The following is a 13,633-nucleotide window of genomic DNA, read 5'->3' as shown; positions in this document are numbered from 1 at the left end:
CGATATTTATATTTCAAACAACTTTTTTTAAAAATTTTTTAAAATTTTGTGTCAGATTAGCGACAGATATTATCCATCACTAATATTTAGTTTTGCGATGAAATATAATCCGTCGCCAATCCGTCGCTAAAATAGCGACGGATATATATCTATCGCAAAACCAAATATGTGTTTATTTAGTGATGGACTCGCAATGGATCATGTCCATCGCTAATTCATCGCAAATTAGTGATGGAAGTAGCGACAAATCAATTTTGTCACTAATTACCGACCAAGGATATGTGACGGACGTTATCCGTCACCAATCCGTTGTTAATCGGACTAGCGACAGATTTGCGATGGATAGCGGCCGTCACTAATTCTTGTAGTGGAATGATTCAGTCATGTATCGGTATTGGCCGATACAGAATAATTCAGTTGAGTATAAGTATTCGGTGGCTCAACGATTCTAGGCAGATACCAATACTGACAACATTGGGTCAAATCTCTATAGGGCACGAGCTAGGGAGATCAAGGTCGGATAGAGGTTGATTTAAAGGGTTCTAATTTTTTTTAGATATGTCACTGGTAGCAACACCTAACACCGGGGTTGGCTGTCACCACCGGCGACCAACCAACAAGGTTGCCGATGATGGGGATCTGGTCTCTGCCTCGTCAGCGACGGTGATCATCCAAAAAAATAAAAAGAACCCTTTCGGTTCTTTCGGTTTCACTTAGAAACTGAGAGGCTCTTTGGATGCCAAGCAGCCATCGGCGGCAGTGGTCCTACTGGCAAAGGCTACGGCGAAGGCCAATGGCGATAGCATCAACCGTCTCCCCCTTTCTGCCTAGCGAAAGTCGTTTCTGTGAAGGGGGAGGCCGGATCACCCTCTGTTTTTTTTTAGAACCGTAGCAAAGGTGTAACGATACGCTTATCGCCGGTGAACCACATCCAGAATGCTGCCGGTCACCGGTAGCAGAATGGGCATACTCACATGCCGGCCCCGATTCTTTTGCCCATTGTCTCTGATACCAGGAATGTGACATCCTGCATTAGCAGCGTAAATCAAATACGCCAACATCGGCGAGCGTCGAATGAACGCTCCTGACATACCCACACGCGCAGCGAAAGCATGGTGGGCCCATAACCCAATCTTGGCGTATTCGCAAAATTAAAACTGAAATACAAAAAAAAACACGTACCGGTAGATGCCATGGTCGATGCGATATGCTGGTGCTTGGCATTCTCCCCGGCCTTCCATGCCTCTTTTAAAGTCAAATGAGCTCAACATGAGTTAAGCCACAATCAGCTCATCTCATTTTCAAGCCCTAAATGTAAAGCTTTATTTTTCAAGATGAAGTTTAACCCCCATATAACTGACCGCACATGGGCAGGCTTTCATTGGTATAAACCTTTGAGGCCTCCCTGCTTCAATCTTATGACCATCTCTCTCTCTCTCTCTCTCTCTCTCTCTCTCACACACACACACACACATTTAAAATTGTGAATTTCATGGCGTAAAAGTCCCATGTCGTTGCTGTTGAAGCATTCATATTTCTATCCTAAAACAGTATGCCTCACGTTCTGTCCCAAAGTCCTTCTAGGGTCATCAACATTATGACTCTTCTATTTTTGTAAGCAAACAGAACGATAGCCCCTCTTCAGGTCCCAATCTTCAAACCCCTTAGCTATGGCACTGTTTATCATTATTAGTATTATGATTATGATTATAATTATGATTATGATTATTGTTATTATTATTGTTATTATTATTATTATTATTATAGTCAAATCTACCCCTATCAGTTCATTAATTAATGAAAAGAAACAAAGTTCATTTACAAAAAGGAGATCCTTCATGAGATGATGATATAGTAATAATAGAAAATAATAAAGTATCACTTTTCTTGTTACTACGAGTTTTGTTTTTTCTTTGCTAGGTGTTGATGTCCCTTTTGCCAATTGTTTGGTCAACAAGCCTCTTTACACACACCGCCTGATAAATGACTTCATATAAGCAAAATATTAGGTGAAAGCTTGACTGATCATCCGTTGCTTTACTTTCCACTGCACGTTTTTCATAATACTTTCGTTTGGAAATTTTTTTCAAAATATTTTAAATTCAAGATTTGATCAAATGATCACAGAAGAATGATGAAAGCATTGCGTGGGCATAACGTTTACGCTCTAGTACCTAGATCTGATATGGATCTGACCCGGCCCACTTATAGGCCCTCCATTAACGAACCGGCTGTCATTTTAGGTAACCTTTCTAGAATTGTTTGGAATTTTGTTGGACTGTGATTAAACCTAAGTTGGCATGTAAACGGTTCGGATATCGGATCACAAAAATATATTAGGGACTCAGATTGGATCGGATTCGGAACATCAAAAAGTTGCAAAGGTCCCATCCTGAATCGGACCTGTTTGCAACCCTAAACTTAATGTCAGAACAATATACTGGTATAGGAAGTCTAACACGGACCTTGATAAGAGTACCTTGATCCAACTATGAGCAGGTTTAGAGTCAATGGTCTGAGATTTGGAACGAGATCTTCTTCTTGTAACTTTAATTTGTTCACCTTGAGTGTGTACAGTTAGGGCTGAAAAGAAAGCTCAATAAACCAAACACTAGCTGTTCAACTGCAGTGGACCCAACGTTGAGCACGGTCAAGGTCTCATTGGCTTGGGAGTGGATGTGAGGTGGATTCAAGGCCCAAGGTGCAAAGTCGGCTCGAGCCATGGAGATGCCAAGGGTGCTGAGCCCAAGCAATTGCAGCACAGTAACTGGACTGACGTTTGAGCCAACTGGTCTCGCGGTGTTCCTACCCCCGCCCCCGGGGCCTATGCTGGCCATCGGCTTGTGTAGAGAGGAGGCACCCATGGGAATCGAACCTTGACCACCGGTCTAGTGGTCAGGGCCCCACCCCCACTACGCCAACCTCCCTTGGGGCAAGAAAGGGCATATATTACCTCAATTAAACGTAACAGTTCCAAACTATGTCTAGGAACTCAATTTTGTTACATTCAAGGTGAACAAATCTGACCTATGTCATGCCCCATCTTCGTACCCCTCTTAAATTTTTTGATGCAAGCTTTTTTTATCAAATCTGACCTTATAGATGGATTCATCATGGTCGATTTAATAAAAATCAATCCTTAGATCGTATTTTTTGACAAAAAATGTGATTTTTTAAATCATAAAATTTTCTGTTTTGTCAATCATTGATTTTCAATGGCCAAAAAATCCTGCACACAAGTAGGATTGGGTGACTTAAATGTTGATCTTCACTTAATGAATAATGTAGATCACATCTATGGAGTCTGATTTGGTCAAAACAACTTGCATCGATGAAATCTAAGAGCTCTTAGAAACTTTGATGTGTGATCAACACTCAAAGAGTATTCTTGCCCACAAGGGCTCCACACATCTGGATAAAGGGGTCTGCTTAAGGCACTGCAAGTTGAAGGATATCACAAGTTCGATACCAGAGGTGCACATCCCCTGCCTTAATTATGGCCAAAGCAGCAGGCCAGGAGGCTGAGGGATTTTAACCACTTGGGTGTGGGCTATATGGCCAGAGTCCATCTCTCCCGGGCCTCATCACCTGAACTGGGCTTTCCCCTTTGTAAATACCAAAAAAAGAAAAAGGAAAATCAAGAGTATTCTTGGAGTGGCAGACGTTCAGAATTCAAACTCAAGCAAAAGTTAGACTAGTGTCAGAATTCAGAAACAAATTTGTCAGTGCATGTCAACATACACAGTCTGTTTCTACAGGCCATTATCTCATAGATATATATCGGACGAGTTTTTTTTTTTTTTTGACAAAATTTTGTACATTCCCCAACCAAAATCATGGAGCCAGACATGGCAAAACCATGTTTATTTCCATACAAAAATATGTTTTTACAGTATGTTCCATTGCATAGTCGGCATTATTCCTTTGTTTTCTAGTGTTCTTCCTGTTATCTAGGAAGTTTAGTTGCATTATTTGGTATGAGCAAACCACGACACCTTATGGCTATTGAGTTTGGTATGATAATTGCACATGTAAATTCTGACACACTGTTTCCCTTCCTTTCAAAGGGTTATATATAACAAAAATTTGGTTATGAATCAACCACATGAAAGGGATCGAGCTTACAAATCTTCATTGGAATGCGACTTCATTCATTCAGATGATGCGTAGCTTGAACTGAATGACCTGAATTATGGTGCACATCCATGCTTATAAGTTAATTGTAGCTCGAAGGATATATTTCACTGTTTGGAACCCTGCTAAAGGACTTGAAATACAGATGTAATAATCTAAGGGTGCAAATGGACCAGATTTTGTACAATTTACAAGTCCTTAGCGAAAATTTTCTTGTCAAATGCACAAAATTTTGCATATTTTTCTTTTGCCTAACAGACCAGCTTAACCCAGCTTACTGGTTACACCCTCAAATAGATATATCAATGAATCAGATTCTATCTGATGTCCCACCGAATTCGATTCCGTTTAGTTGCCTTTTGTAAGCAAAAACCATATTCGATTATAATCGAATGCAGATACGGTTTGATTTGTTGCTACCAAATTTGATGGATATCCCAAATAGGTTTATATGTAAAAAATCAAATCTGGTATGAGCTTTTCACCATCCAAATCAAAATCTGAATTAGAATCCGTTTAACCAACATCCGATTAACGGTATTGGCCACATCCAATCCAAACCCAAACCGTTTACATCCTACCTCGAACCATATCAGAACCATAGCCAATTGGCACCATCCTGAACTTTCATCAAAACAGTTATCGTGACACATTGCCAACAGTATCTCCATCCCCAGTACCGGTCACCCTGGTTGAGAATTTTATGTAAAGCTCAATTGTTAGTTCAGCTACAACTATAACTATAATGGTTGTGAAGTCAGGGAAGTCACCAGAACGTTCATTGAGGCCTCATAACCTATGTCATAGGGATTCTTCAACTTGTCCTCGTATCGTATTCTTTTTTTATACTATTTTTTATAGAAAATTGCACAAAATGGCGTCTCGCCTTGTGCTCAGAACTGAGCAACCTTGCAGGTGTCAAAGACAAAGTTGCAGCAACTTTTTAAAGCCAGACTCATATTCAATCAGTCATGTTCAGGTGGCATAATAACTGGCAAGGAAAGCAAAGATGCATGAGATGACGGTTGTGCTGACAGAGAATGAGGCATGGGTTCAAAAGTACTGACCCGTTTACAATATGGAGAGTCCAAATTAAGATACAGCCCCAATCCCAAACCATCGGCCGGTCATACAAACCTAGCTCTGACTCACACCACCCATCATAACGTTATCATGTCATCCCACCACCTATCCTAACAAGCTTCGAAAACTCTACGCTAGCAAATAAATCATAGTCTCTTGCTCCTAGCACTACCTGAGCGGCTGAGCCTACTTTTTTTTATGAATTATATTCACCCCCCTGGTTGGTTCACTACCTGAGCCTACTGGACTAGACGAACTCAAACCAAACCAAACCATTTCTCTGTCCAGACTAAAGACTTAAACTAGTTAGCTAAAAAACCAACAATGGCTAAAAAGGTTATATATTTAAGGGGAATGAAAACTTACTAGAAAACTTACCAAACCTACCCACTAAAAAACATTTTATCAGATTTTCGGTGGTTTTTTTGAAATTCTAACCTTATGACTGATCATGCATTTTGGATAAAAAATAGTATTTGGAGCCTCAAAAAATTATGAAAATTGTAGGCCATTTATTTTAAAATCTCACGAAGCAAGTTGTTTTGACGCAATCTAACCTCATGAATGTTTGAAGCATGGTTGATTTGATAAGAATCAACCCTTGGATAATGTTTTTGATGAAAAAATAATTTTGAGTAGGGATAAATCAGTGCATTTACAACCATTGATTTTTGCATCACCAAAAGAACCTGTACATAGGTTGGATTCTAGCAATTCAAAAACCGTTTCCTACCTAAAGAATGTACATCACATCCATAGGGTGATTTGGTCCAAAAATAAATAAAAGTTGGTGTTTGCACTTACAATTTAGCAAACTTTAACGATGACGGATCCTATCATTTGACATAGGATGGATCCCAACTTACATTAAATCAACGCCTAAGACTGGTTGACATTTTCACTTTGATGTGGACTGATCCTAGCCGTCCAGCTTTCCTATGTCAAAGGACGGGATCCTTTTTAAACTTTAACACGACAAAAAACTAAGATCAAAAGAGGTTGGCCTCACGCATTAATCTTAATGCCAACAAACTGGGAATTCAAGAAGGGCTGAGAGCTCTGCAATGAACTTTGCAGCACTCAAGGATTCCTTTGAGCAATGCAAGTGAGGCTCTTGAAGATTAACAATTCTGTAAGAGGATATAACTCAACGAAAGCTTAATAGTAACCTATCTGTTGAGCAACAACTAAACAAATTATTATATGGAACAAATAGGCAATCAAAAATAATTTAATACATACAGACACCATTGAAGACGTGTCCCTAAAACCGGAGACCCATCATCTCAATGCCACAATCCCAATCTACACAAACAAGCGAGTCCAACGAGCACATTCGGAAATCATTGATACACAATACAACCGACGAAAAACAAACACAATTACGGAGAATACCAAGAACTCAGACAGCCACTCCCTCCTCCAGCTCCTCTTCCTCCTCATACTCTTCGTCTGCAGTTGCGTCCTGGTACTGTTGGTATTCCGAGACCAAGTCGTTCATGTTGCTCTCTGCCTCTGTGAACTCCATCTCATCCATGCCCTCTCCAGTGTACCAGTGCAAGAAAGCCTTCCTCTTGAACATAGCAGTGAACTGCTCGCTCACCCTGCGGAACATCTCCTGGATAGAGGTAGAGTTGCCAATGAATGTTGAAGACATCTTCAAGCCCTTTGGTGGGATATCACAGACGCTGGACTTCACGTTGTTGGGGATCCATTCAACAAAGTATGATGAGTTCTTATTCTGAACGTTGATCAATTGCTCGTCTACCTCCTTAGTGCTCATTTTCCCCCTGAACATGGCCGATGCAGTGAGGTAGCGGCCATGGCGTGGGTCAGCAGCGCACATCATGTTTTTGGCATCCCACATTTGCTGGGTGAGCTCAGGTACGGTGAGGGCACTGTACTGCTGAGATCCACGGGAAGTGAGTGGGGCGAAACCGACCATGAAGAAGTGGAGTCTAGGGAAGGGGATGAGGTTCACAGCGAGCTTGCGGAGATCGGAGTTGAGCTGGCCAGGGAAGCGGAGGCAGCAAGTGACACCGCTCATGGTTGCAGAGATGAGGTGGTTGAGATCTCCAACTGTGCATTTATAATTATAATCAAACGGAGTCTGTCACCAATCAACAAAAAACAATAATGTTGAAGACAGAATGATGAACATATTATTTTCCAGGCCACATTACGACCATGGTTGCTAGCAATTGGAGGAAGAAGCAAAAGAGGCTTTGATGGCAGGGAATGACCCAAGAAATGTTTATCCGGGAGATTTTTTTGTATGCTTTCAGTTGGAAATCAGTCCTATAGAGTGCTTCCTTTCAAGACTTAAAGATCCACGATAATTTGATGGAAGCAGATTTAAAATAGGCATCATGGCCATTATTAAATGAGCATTACTTCAACTGTGATTCATAATTCATCACCCGATAACTAGTAACTGCTTTTTAGCTTGTCTAAATTGCAGAAATTCTTTCTGAAATTATTCAAACCCAATAGAATTTTTTCGGTTATTTTGCAAAAGAATATCTGCAAACACCCTGAGAAAATTTCAGTGGGAATCATGCTAACAAAAGAGCTATTTTATCAATCTGAATAACAGGTCAGGAATAACGCAAGGATAAAGGGGCGACAACAATTCTTTCATCATATGAAAAAAATTATTTAAATGTACATCAAGCATCTCATGACTCATATACAATAAGTATATTGGTTCACATAAAATATCGAAAACCACATCATTTAAAAAGGATAAAAACCCACATAAAATACGAGAACAAAAATAGTGTAAATCTCCAGCAGCAAAAAGTAAGAAGGTGCCTCTGATGCAGAAAATTAGTTCAAATGCAAGGTAAATGACAGAAAATAGGGGGGGAGGGGAATTCTCTGATTCCTATGGTAGAATATATCAAGCAAAAAACTTATTTTCAGCTATTCAACCAATTCAAAAAGAAAAAAAGAAGCAAAATTTCAAAGTCTGAAAATTCACTTACAAGTGGGTGTGGAAAGCTTCAATGTCCGGAAGCAGATGTCATAAAGAGCCTCATTGTCAAGAACCATGCACTCATCTGCATTTTCAACGAGCTGATGAACGGAAAGAGTTGCATTGTATGGCTCAACAACAGTGTCAGAGACCTTGGGTGAGGGGAAGACGGAGAAGGTCAACATCATGCGATCAGGGTATTCCTCTCGGATTTTAGATATCAAAAGTGTGCCCATGCCAGATCCAGTCCCTCCACCCAAGGAATGGCATACTTGGAACCCTATAAAATAAAACAACTAAATCAGAACACATATAACAATAAATACACCAAGAAGCTTGCCGTAATAAGTGAGAACAAAGAGTAGGGAAAGAGAACCATAAACCAATTGTATTGATGCAAGTATGTGATATGTATATGTACACCGTGGAATAAGGTAGACAATATACAAAACACAAAATAAACAAATTCAATTTATTATGGGCCCCTATCAAATTATTAACTATGCATTCAATTGTAGGATTAACATGTGTTGAAAGTTGAAACCAAGGTTGTAAGTATTGTATCGTTACTTGTATCGGTCAGACTCATATCCTAAAAAATCATAAGTTTTTAATAAAAAAATTACATTTTCAAAAAATCATGAAAAATAAAAAAATAGCAAAAATTCTAAAAAAATCATAACACATGAAACAATGATGAATTGCACAAAATACAACCATAAAATCACATATGAAGCATTTATGTCTCTATGAGGTGCAGAAGACGTCATCAAACACCAACCATCTCACAAGAACAATGCAAAATATTAAATATCTTGCAATTAAACAAGACTCATACTTTCATATTACATAAACAAAAACATTATATCGGTTTTCATTACTTACTTGAGCACCCCATTGTCATGTCGGATGGTCTGATGTCATCTTTGTTGAAGGAGTGCAGTGTCTAATTTCTAACTTGATATAAATCCCTAGTTTTCATGGATCCAGCTTCACAGTAAGTTGGCGGAGGGTTGCAAGGGGGCAACGCCCCTTCCCATAAGGTAGGGGTTTGGAGACGAAACGCCCAAGGCAAAACTTTTTTGGAAAGTAGTTTTGTAATTTTAATTATATTAGGGATTTTTTACCTTAACCCTAAAAAAATGCTGGAGATACACTCTTACTTGAGCAAACCACAAAATCCCTCTCTCATGAGCACAGATCGGCCCTAAAATCGCTCTCACCACTACTAGGGTGTGTGGATACCCCTCTAGTGGATTCTACACATGAGGATATCGGCCCTCAAGAGGTTTAAAACCCAAAAAATAAAAAACAAGTTTCAGTTTTTTAAAGTATGTCGATACTATATCGTATGATACACCCCTTATCGTACGATACGGGTCTTTATAGTATGATGCATACGATACACTCATATCGCAATACGAGTGTATATCATATCAAGATTCCTCATAGTAACGATATGTATCGTACAATATTTTATGATATGGTACGATACGTACAACATTGGTTGAAACCGTATTTGAATAAATTGAAACCTTTAATAGAGTATAAGTTCCAAACTGGATTTAACTCTTTAGTAACATGCTAATATGACTATAAAAGCTAATGTCTCAAATAATTAATCACCAGCAATATTACTGTGATTTTCAAACACAACCACGTTCAAGATCCCAAAGAGAAAAAACAGTTAGCACAAACTCAGTTAAAAAGCTTGGCATGTTTTTACTGTTATTCAACTGCATAGTAAGAATATCTTAACCAGCATAGATTGGCAGCTAAGTTTCTTAGGTCCCAGTTGGCACAAGAGGTCCCATATGTTAAAAGCCAGATAAAAACAAGAACCGCATAATGTTGAAATCACACAGAATACTACTGCCAGAATTCTTTTAAAATGCAGCCCTTATGCTGTGATATTCAGTTTTACTTTGGGACAACATCGAATATAAAAGACCATTTCAGGTTAGGAGAATTCTCAAGAAAGAAAACCTGGAGACAACATTAATATTTCAATATTGTAACCGCAAACAGTTGATATCTTGTCAGAAAAGTTTAGGTCTACGTAATTTGTGCAGCATTGCAGGACAATAGATGAGTTTATTTCAATATGCACTTAAACGTTATATTTCAATAAAATATATCTTTTTCATGAACATTTCTAAATTAGAACCTAACTGTTAGGGTAATTTAGATTGAACCCAAATTGATAAAAAGTACCTTAATTTTGTCATTATTTCTTATCCTTCCAAACAAATCACAAAGGTGTCTTAGAAATTATTCCTGATGACCTATTGCCCCTAATAAAAATGAACACCCATAGCATGAATCTTTTTATGTTGCTCTATTTGTCATTGTAGATTATCTTAAAATTCATGTTTTACCACAGGTCAACAAAACCAAAATTAGTTTCAAAATGAATGATACAAAAGTTGGAAAAAAAATATTCTTTCAGGAAAAATTGCATTCTAATTATATTTTAAAGAAGGAACTTTTGGCTTCAAATTTGAAAAAATTAACTGTCAAAAGACTTATCATTTTATCTTGCCAGTCATCTAAAAATTATCGTGGCAGATACATTTTTCAGCATAACAAAAAACCGAAGCAGATTAATTTCAATACAAATAGATTTTCATATCACTGAACTTTAAAAATAAAAGCTTCCAAGTCAAGCAGTTACAGACTTAAGAATTGTAGATCTATCCCCGAAGTCAAAATTTGTTAACTTGTCTTGGAATATAAAAAGTTGGAAAATTTTCAAAACAGAATTATTTTGAAAAATACATTCTGGACACTCAAAGCCTACTCTTTTAGTTTTTAAAATGCATTCCAAAAAATTTCACTTGTTTGGGTAGCATGAGAAAAATAGAATGGAAAATCTTAAAAAATCACAGAAAATGAGAGGTTGGTGGTGGAGCTTCTCCAGCGCATTTTTTTGGGAGGTGGGTGGTGGAGCTTCTTTGGCATTATTTTCCAGGAGGTGGGTGATGGTGGGTAGTGATATTTGGTGATGATGGATAGTGGGGAGGGTGGTTTTTCGAGAGGTGGGTGGTGGGTGGGTGGGTGGTAATGGTGGTGGTGAGATCATAGTGACAAAAGTTAAAAAATGGCAAAATCTTGGGAGTCAAAAACTCGTGAGATTTTGAAAATTTTCATAAATCTCGCATTTTTTTGGGCAAAATCACGGCAATAAAAAATAAATTAAAAATATAAAAAAATTATTTTTTATAAGAAAATATAAATAAAACACATTTAAAAATGAAAATCTCGCGATAAATATCTGCTAAAACGGCAAATATTGTGATATTTGTCACGGTTTGAAAATCTTGCAAGAAATTGCCATTTTAAACTTTCAGGCAATTTCTAACTATATTATAAATCTCGCAATATTTGTTCCAGAGGGTGAGATGGATGGTGAAAAATAGTGGGGAGGGTGGTTTTCTGGGAGGTGGGTGATGGTGAGATGGACGGTGGTGGTGAAGATTGATGGTAGTGGGTGGTGATGGTGGTGAGATGGAGAGAGGTCCACAAAATTTTCCTGGAAACATTCCTCCACCCCCCCCCCCCCTTCCACCCTCCCATTAAGGAATGCTTTTTATCAAAAAGTTTACTTTTTTAGAAAAACTATATGTGAAAAAGGCTCCCTTGTTTTGAAAGAGTAGGAAAATCCTAGGGATATTTATTTTGTATCACGTTTCCTACATCTTTCCAACTTCCAAACGTGCCCTAAGCTAGCATTCTGAAATCTGAAATACGAAGAAGAAGATTACTATCATAAATTATCTTTCTAACGATCATGTATTTAAATGATAAATCTATTGCTAAATCTAACAATCACGAAAAAATCATGTTTTTTTTTCTGTTGGAGCCTTAATCCAAAGTATAGGACTTGTACCTCGAGTTAACTTGCACTCATTTTTAATTTGTGCATTGATCCAAGATATAGGGCTTAAACTTAGGTTAAACTGTAACACGACGTATACAGAAATATATGTACATTTCCGAAAAAAAAATCATACTGAACATTTCTGGCATAAAAAACGATAGATCTATCAGTGAATCAACATTTCTTCTCGGCGTTCAAGGTCACATCCTTGATCATCTCACGGACATCATGAACACAACAAGATCATTTCTCCGCATTCAAGCCACATTAACAAACAAGAGAAGAGAACAGAGGAACAGAGAGATCTATACCTTGCAGGCAGTCGCAGTTCTCAGCCTCCTTCCGGACCACATCGAGGATGGCGTCGATGAGCTCGGCGCCCTCGGTGTAGTGCCCCTTGGCCCAGTTGTTCCCGGCGCCCGACTGCCCGAAGACGAAGTTGTCCGGCCGGAAGATCTGGCCGAAGGGGCCGGATCTGACGCTGTCCATGGTGCCAGGCTCGAGATCCATGAGGACGGCCCTCGGCACGTACCTCCCCCCGCTCGCCTCGTTGTAGTACACATTGATCCTCTCGAGTTGCAGATCGGAGTCGCCGCTATACCTCCCGGTATGGTCGATGCCGTGCTCATCGCAGATGACCTCCCAAAACTTGGCTCCGATCTGGTTGCCGCATTGGCCTGCCTGGATGTGAAGGATCTCGCGCATCTTCGATCGTCGGAGAGACGAGGCGATCCGGTCGGAAATCGGTGAAGTAGACAACGGGGAGAGGGGTGACAACGAGAGACAGAGGGGAGAGAAGGGCGTGGGGACTTTGTTAGGGTTGGTTGTGGCCCTCCTGTTGGCTATTTATAGAAGGCGGAAAACCGGAAATCGGAGGGGGTTTTCGTGGGCCGGATAACCTGGCGGAGGGCGGGGTCTTTTGGAGGGTAAATTTGGAAAAATGGTTTGCTGTTTTATTCAAAACGATGCCAAAGATGGGTATGATGGATTTGTTGGGTTTGGGTCCGTGTTGGTTCGAAATCTGCATTTCAGATCGAGATTCCAGATCCGGCCTACATTGGCTGCCCTCCGGTTGGTAAAACCCTTGAGGCCCTGCTCTAAGCACCAGGGAGTACACTCAGCATCGACCCAGCTTATCCCAGGTATATTATAAGTTCTTTCAATTGGTTTGGGTACACTTTGATGGTTCTGTACTCGACAGCCCTGGGTGTCAACGGGTCGGGTTTGGTTCTGATTCAGGTGGTATCAGACTTGAACCCAGTTTTTGGGTATGATATCAGATCCAGACCCGACTCTAATTGGGTTCACTATAAGAAAAATCATACTCAGACCCACTAAAAGTTACATGAACCAGACCTGGACCATACACCGTAAAACCATATTTTTTATCATTTTTACATTGAAAATTTGTGGGTCTTAATCGAAACTCGGGTTAGGTATAAAATTTCACAAAATATACCCGGTTCATGTATTAATCGGACCTTTGGATCTTAATCAAGTCTTATTATTTATCACCATACCCGGATCCTATAGGGTTTGATCCGGGTCAGGACCGGGTA

General features: G+C 39.4%; 1 protein-coding gene and 1 pseudogene across 2 annotated transcripts; one reads left to right on the top strand and one right to left on the bottom strand.

Moving 5' to 3' along the window:
• Positions 1-6,368: 6,368 nt before the first annotated feature.
• LOC149834474 (uncharacterized) lies at positions 6,369-7,034 on the top strand (annotated as a pseudogene). The gene has a single exon (XR_016432778.1). The product of XR_016432778.1 is annotated as an uncharacterized LOC149834474 (transcript).
• A 165-nt stretch (positions 7,035-7,199) lies between these two features.
• LOC149834473 (tubulin beta chain) lies at positions 7,200-12,884 on the bottom strand. The gene is made up of 3 exons (XM_090011434.1): positions 12,386-12,884; positions 8,205-8,474; positions 7,200-7,327 (listed from the first exon to the last, which is right to left on the bottom strand). The coding sequence occupies exons 1-3, from the start codon at positions 12,777-12,779 to the stop codon at positions 7,317-7,319; spliced, it is 675 nt and encodes a 224-aa protein (XP_089867560.1). The 5' UTR covers positions 12,780-12,884; the 3' UTR covers positions 7,200-7,316.
• Between the last annotated feature and the right edge of the window lie 749 nt (positions 12,885-13,633).

Source organism: Nuphar pumila, chromosome 6, assembly GCF_984573655.1.
Source record: "Nuphar pumila chromosome 6, dmNupPumi1.hap1.1, whole genome shotgun sequence".
Classification (NCBI taxonomy): Eukaryota; Viridiplantae; Streptophyta; class Magnoliopsida; order Nymphaeales; family Nymphaeaceae; genus Nuphar; species Nuphar pumila.
The sequence above is the reverse complement of the archived record's forward strand: the minus strand, read 5'-3'. Positions and strand labels throughout refer to the sequence as shown.

Excerpts from the sequence above, each read along its gene's own strand:
- LOC149834473 (XM_090011434.1), bottom strand. The coding sequence starts at position 12,779 with ATGCGCGAGATCCTTCACATCCAGGCAGGCCAATGCGGCAACCAGATC. Across the intron at positions 8,475-12,385 it reads GAACTGCGACTGCCTGCAAG|GGTTCCAAGTATGCCATTCC; the intron begins GTATAGATCTCT and ends TTTATTTTATAG.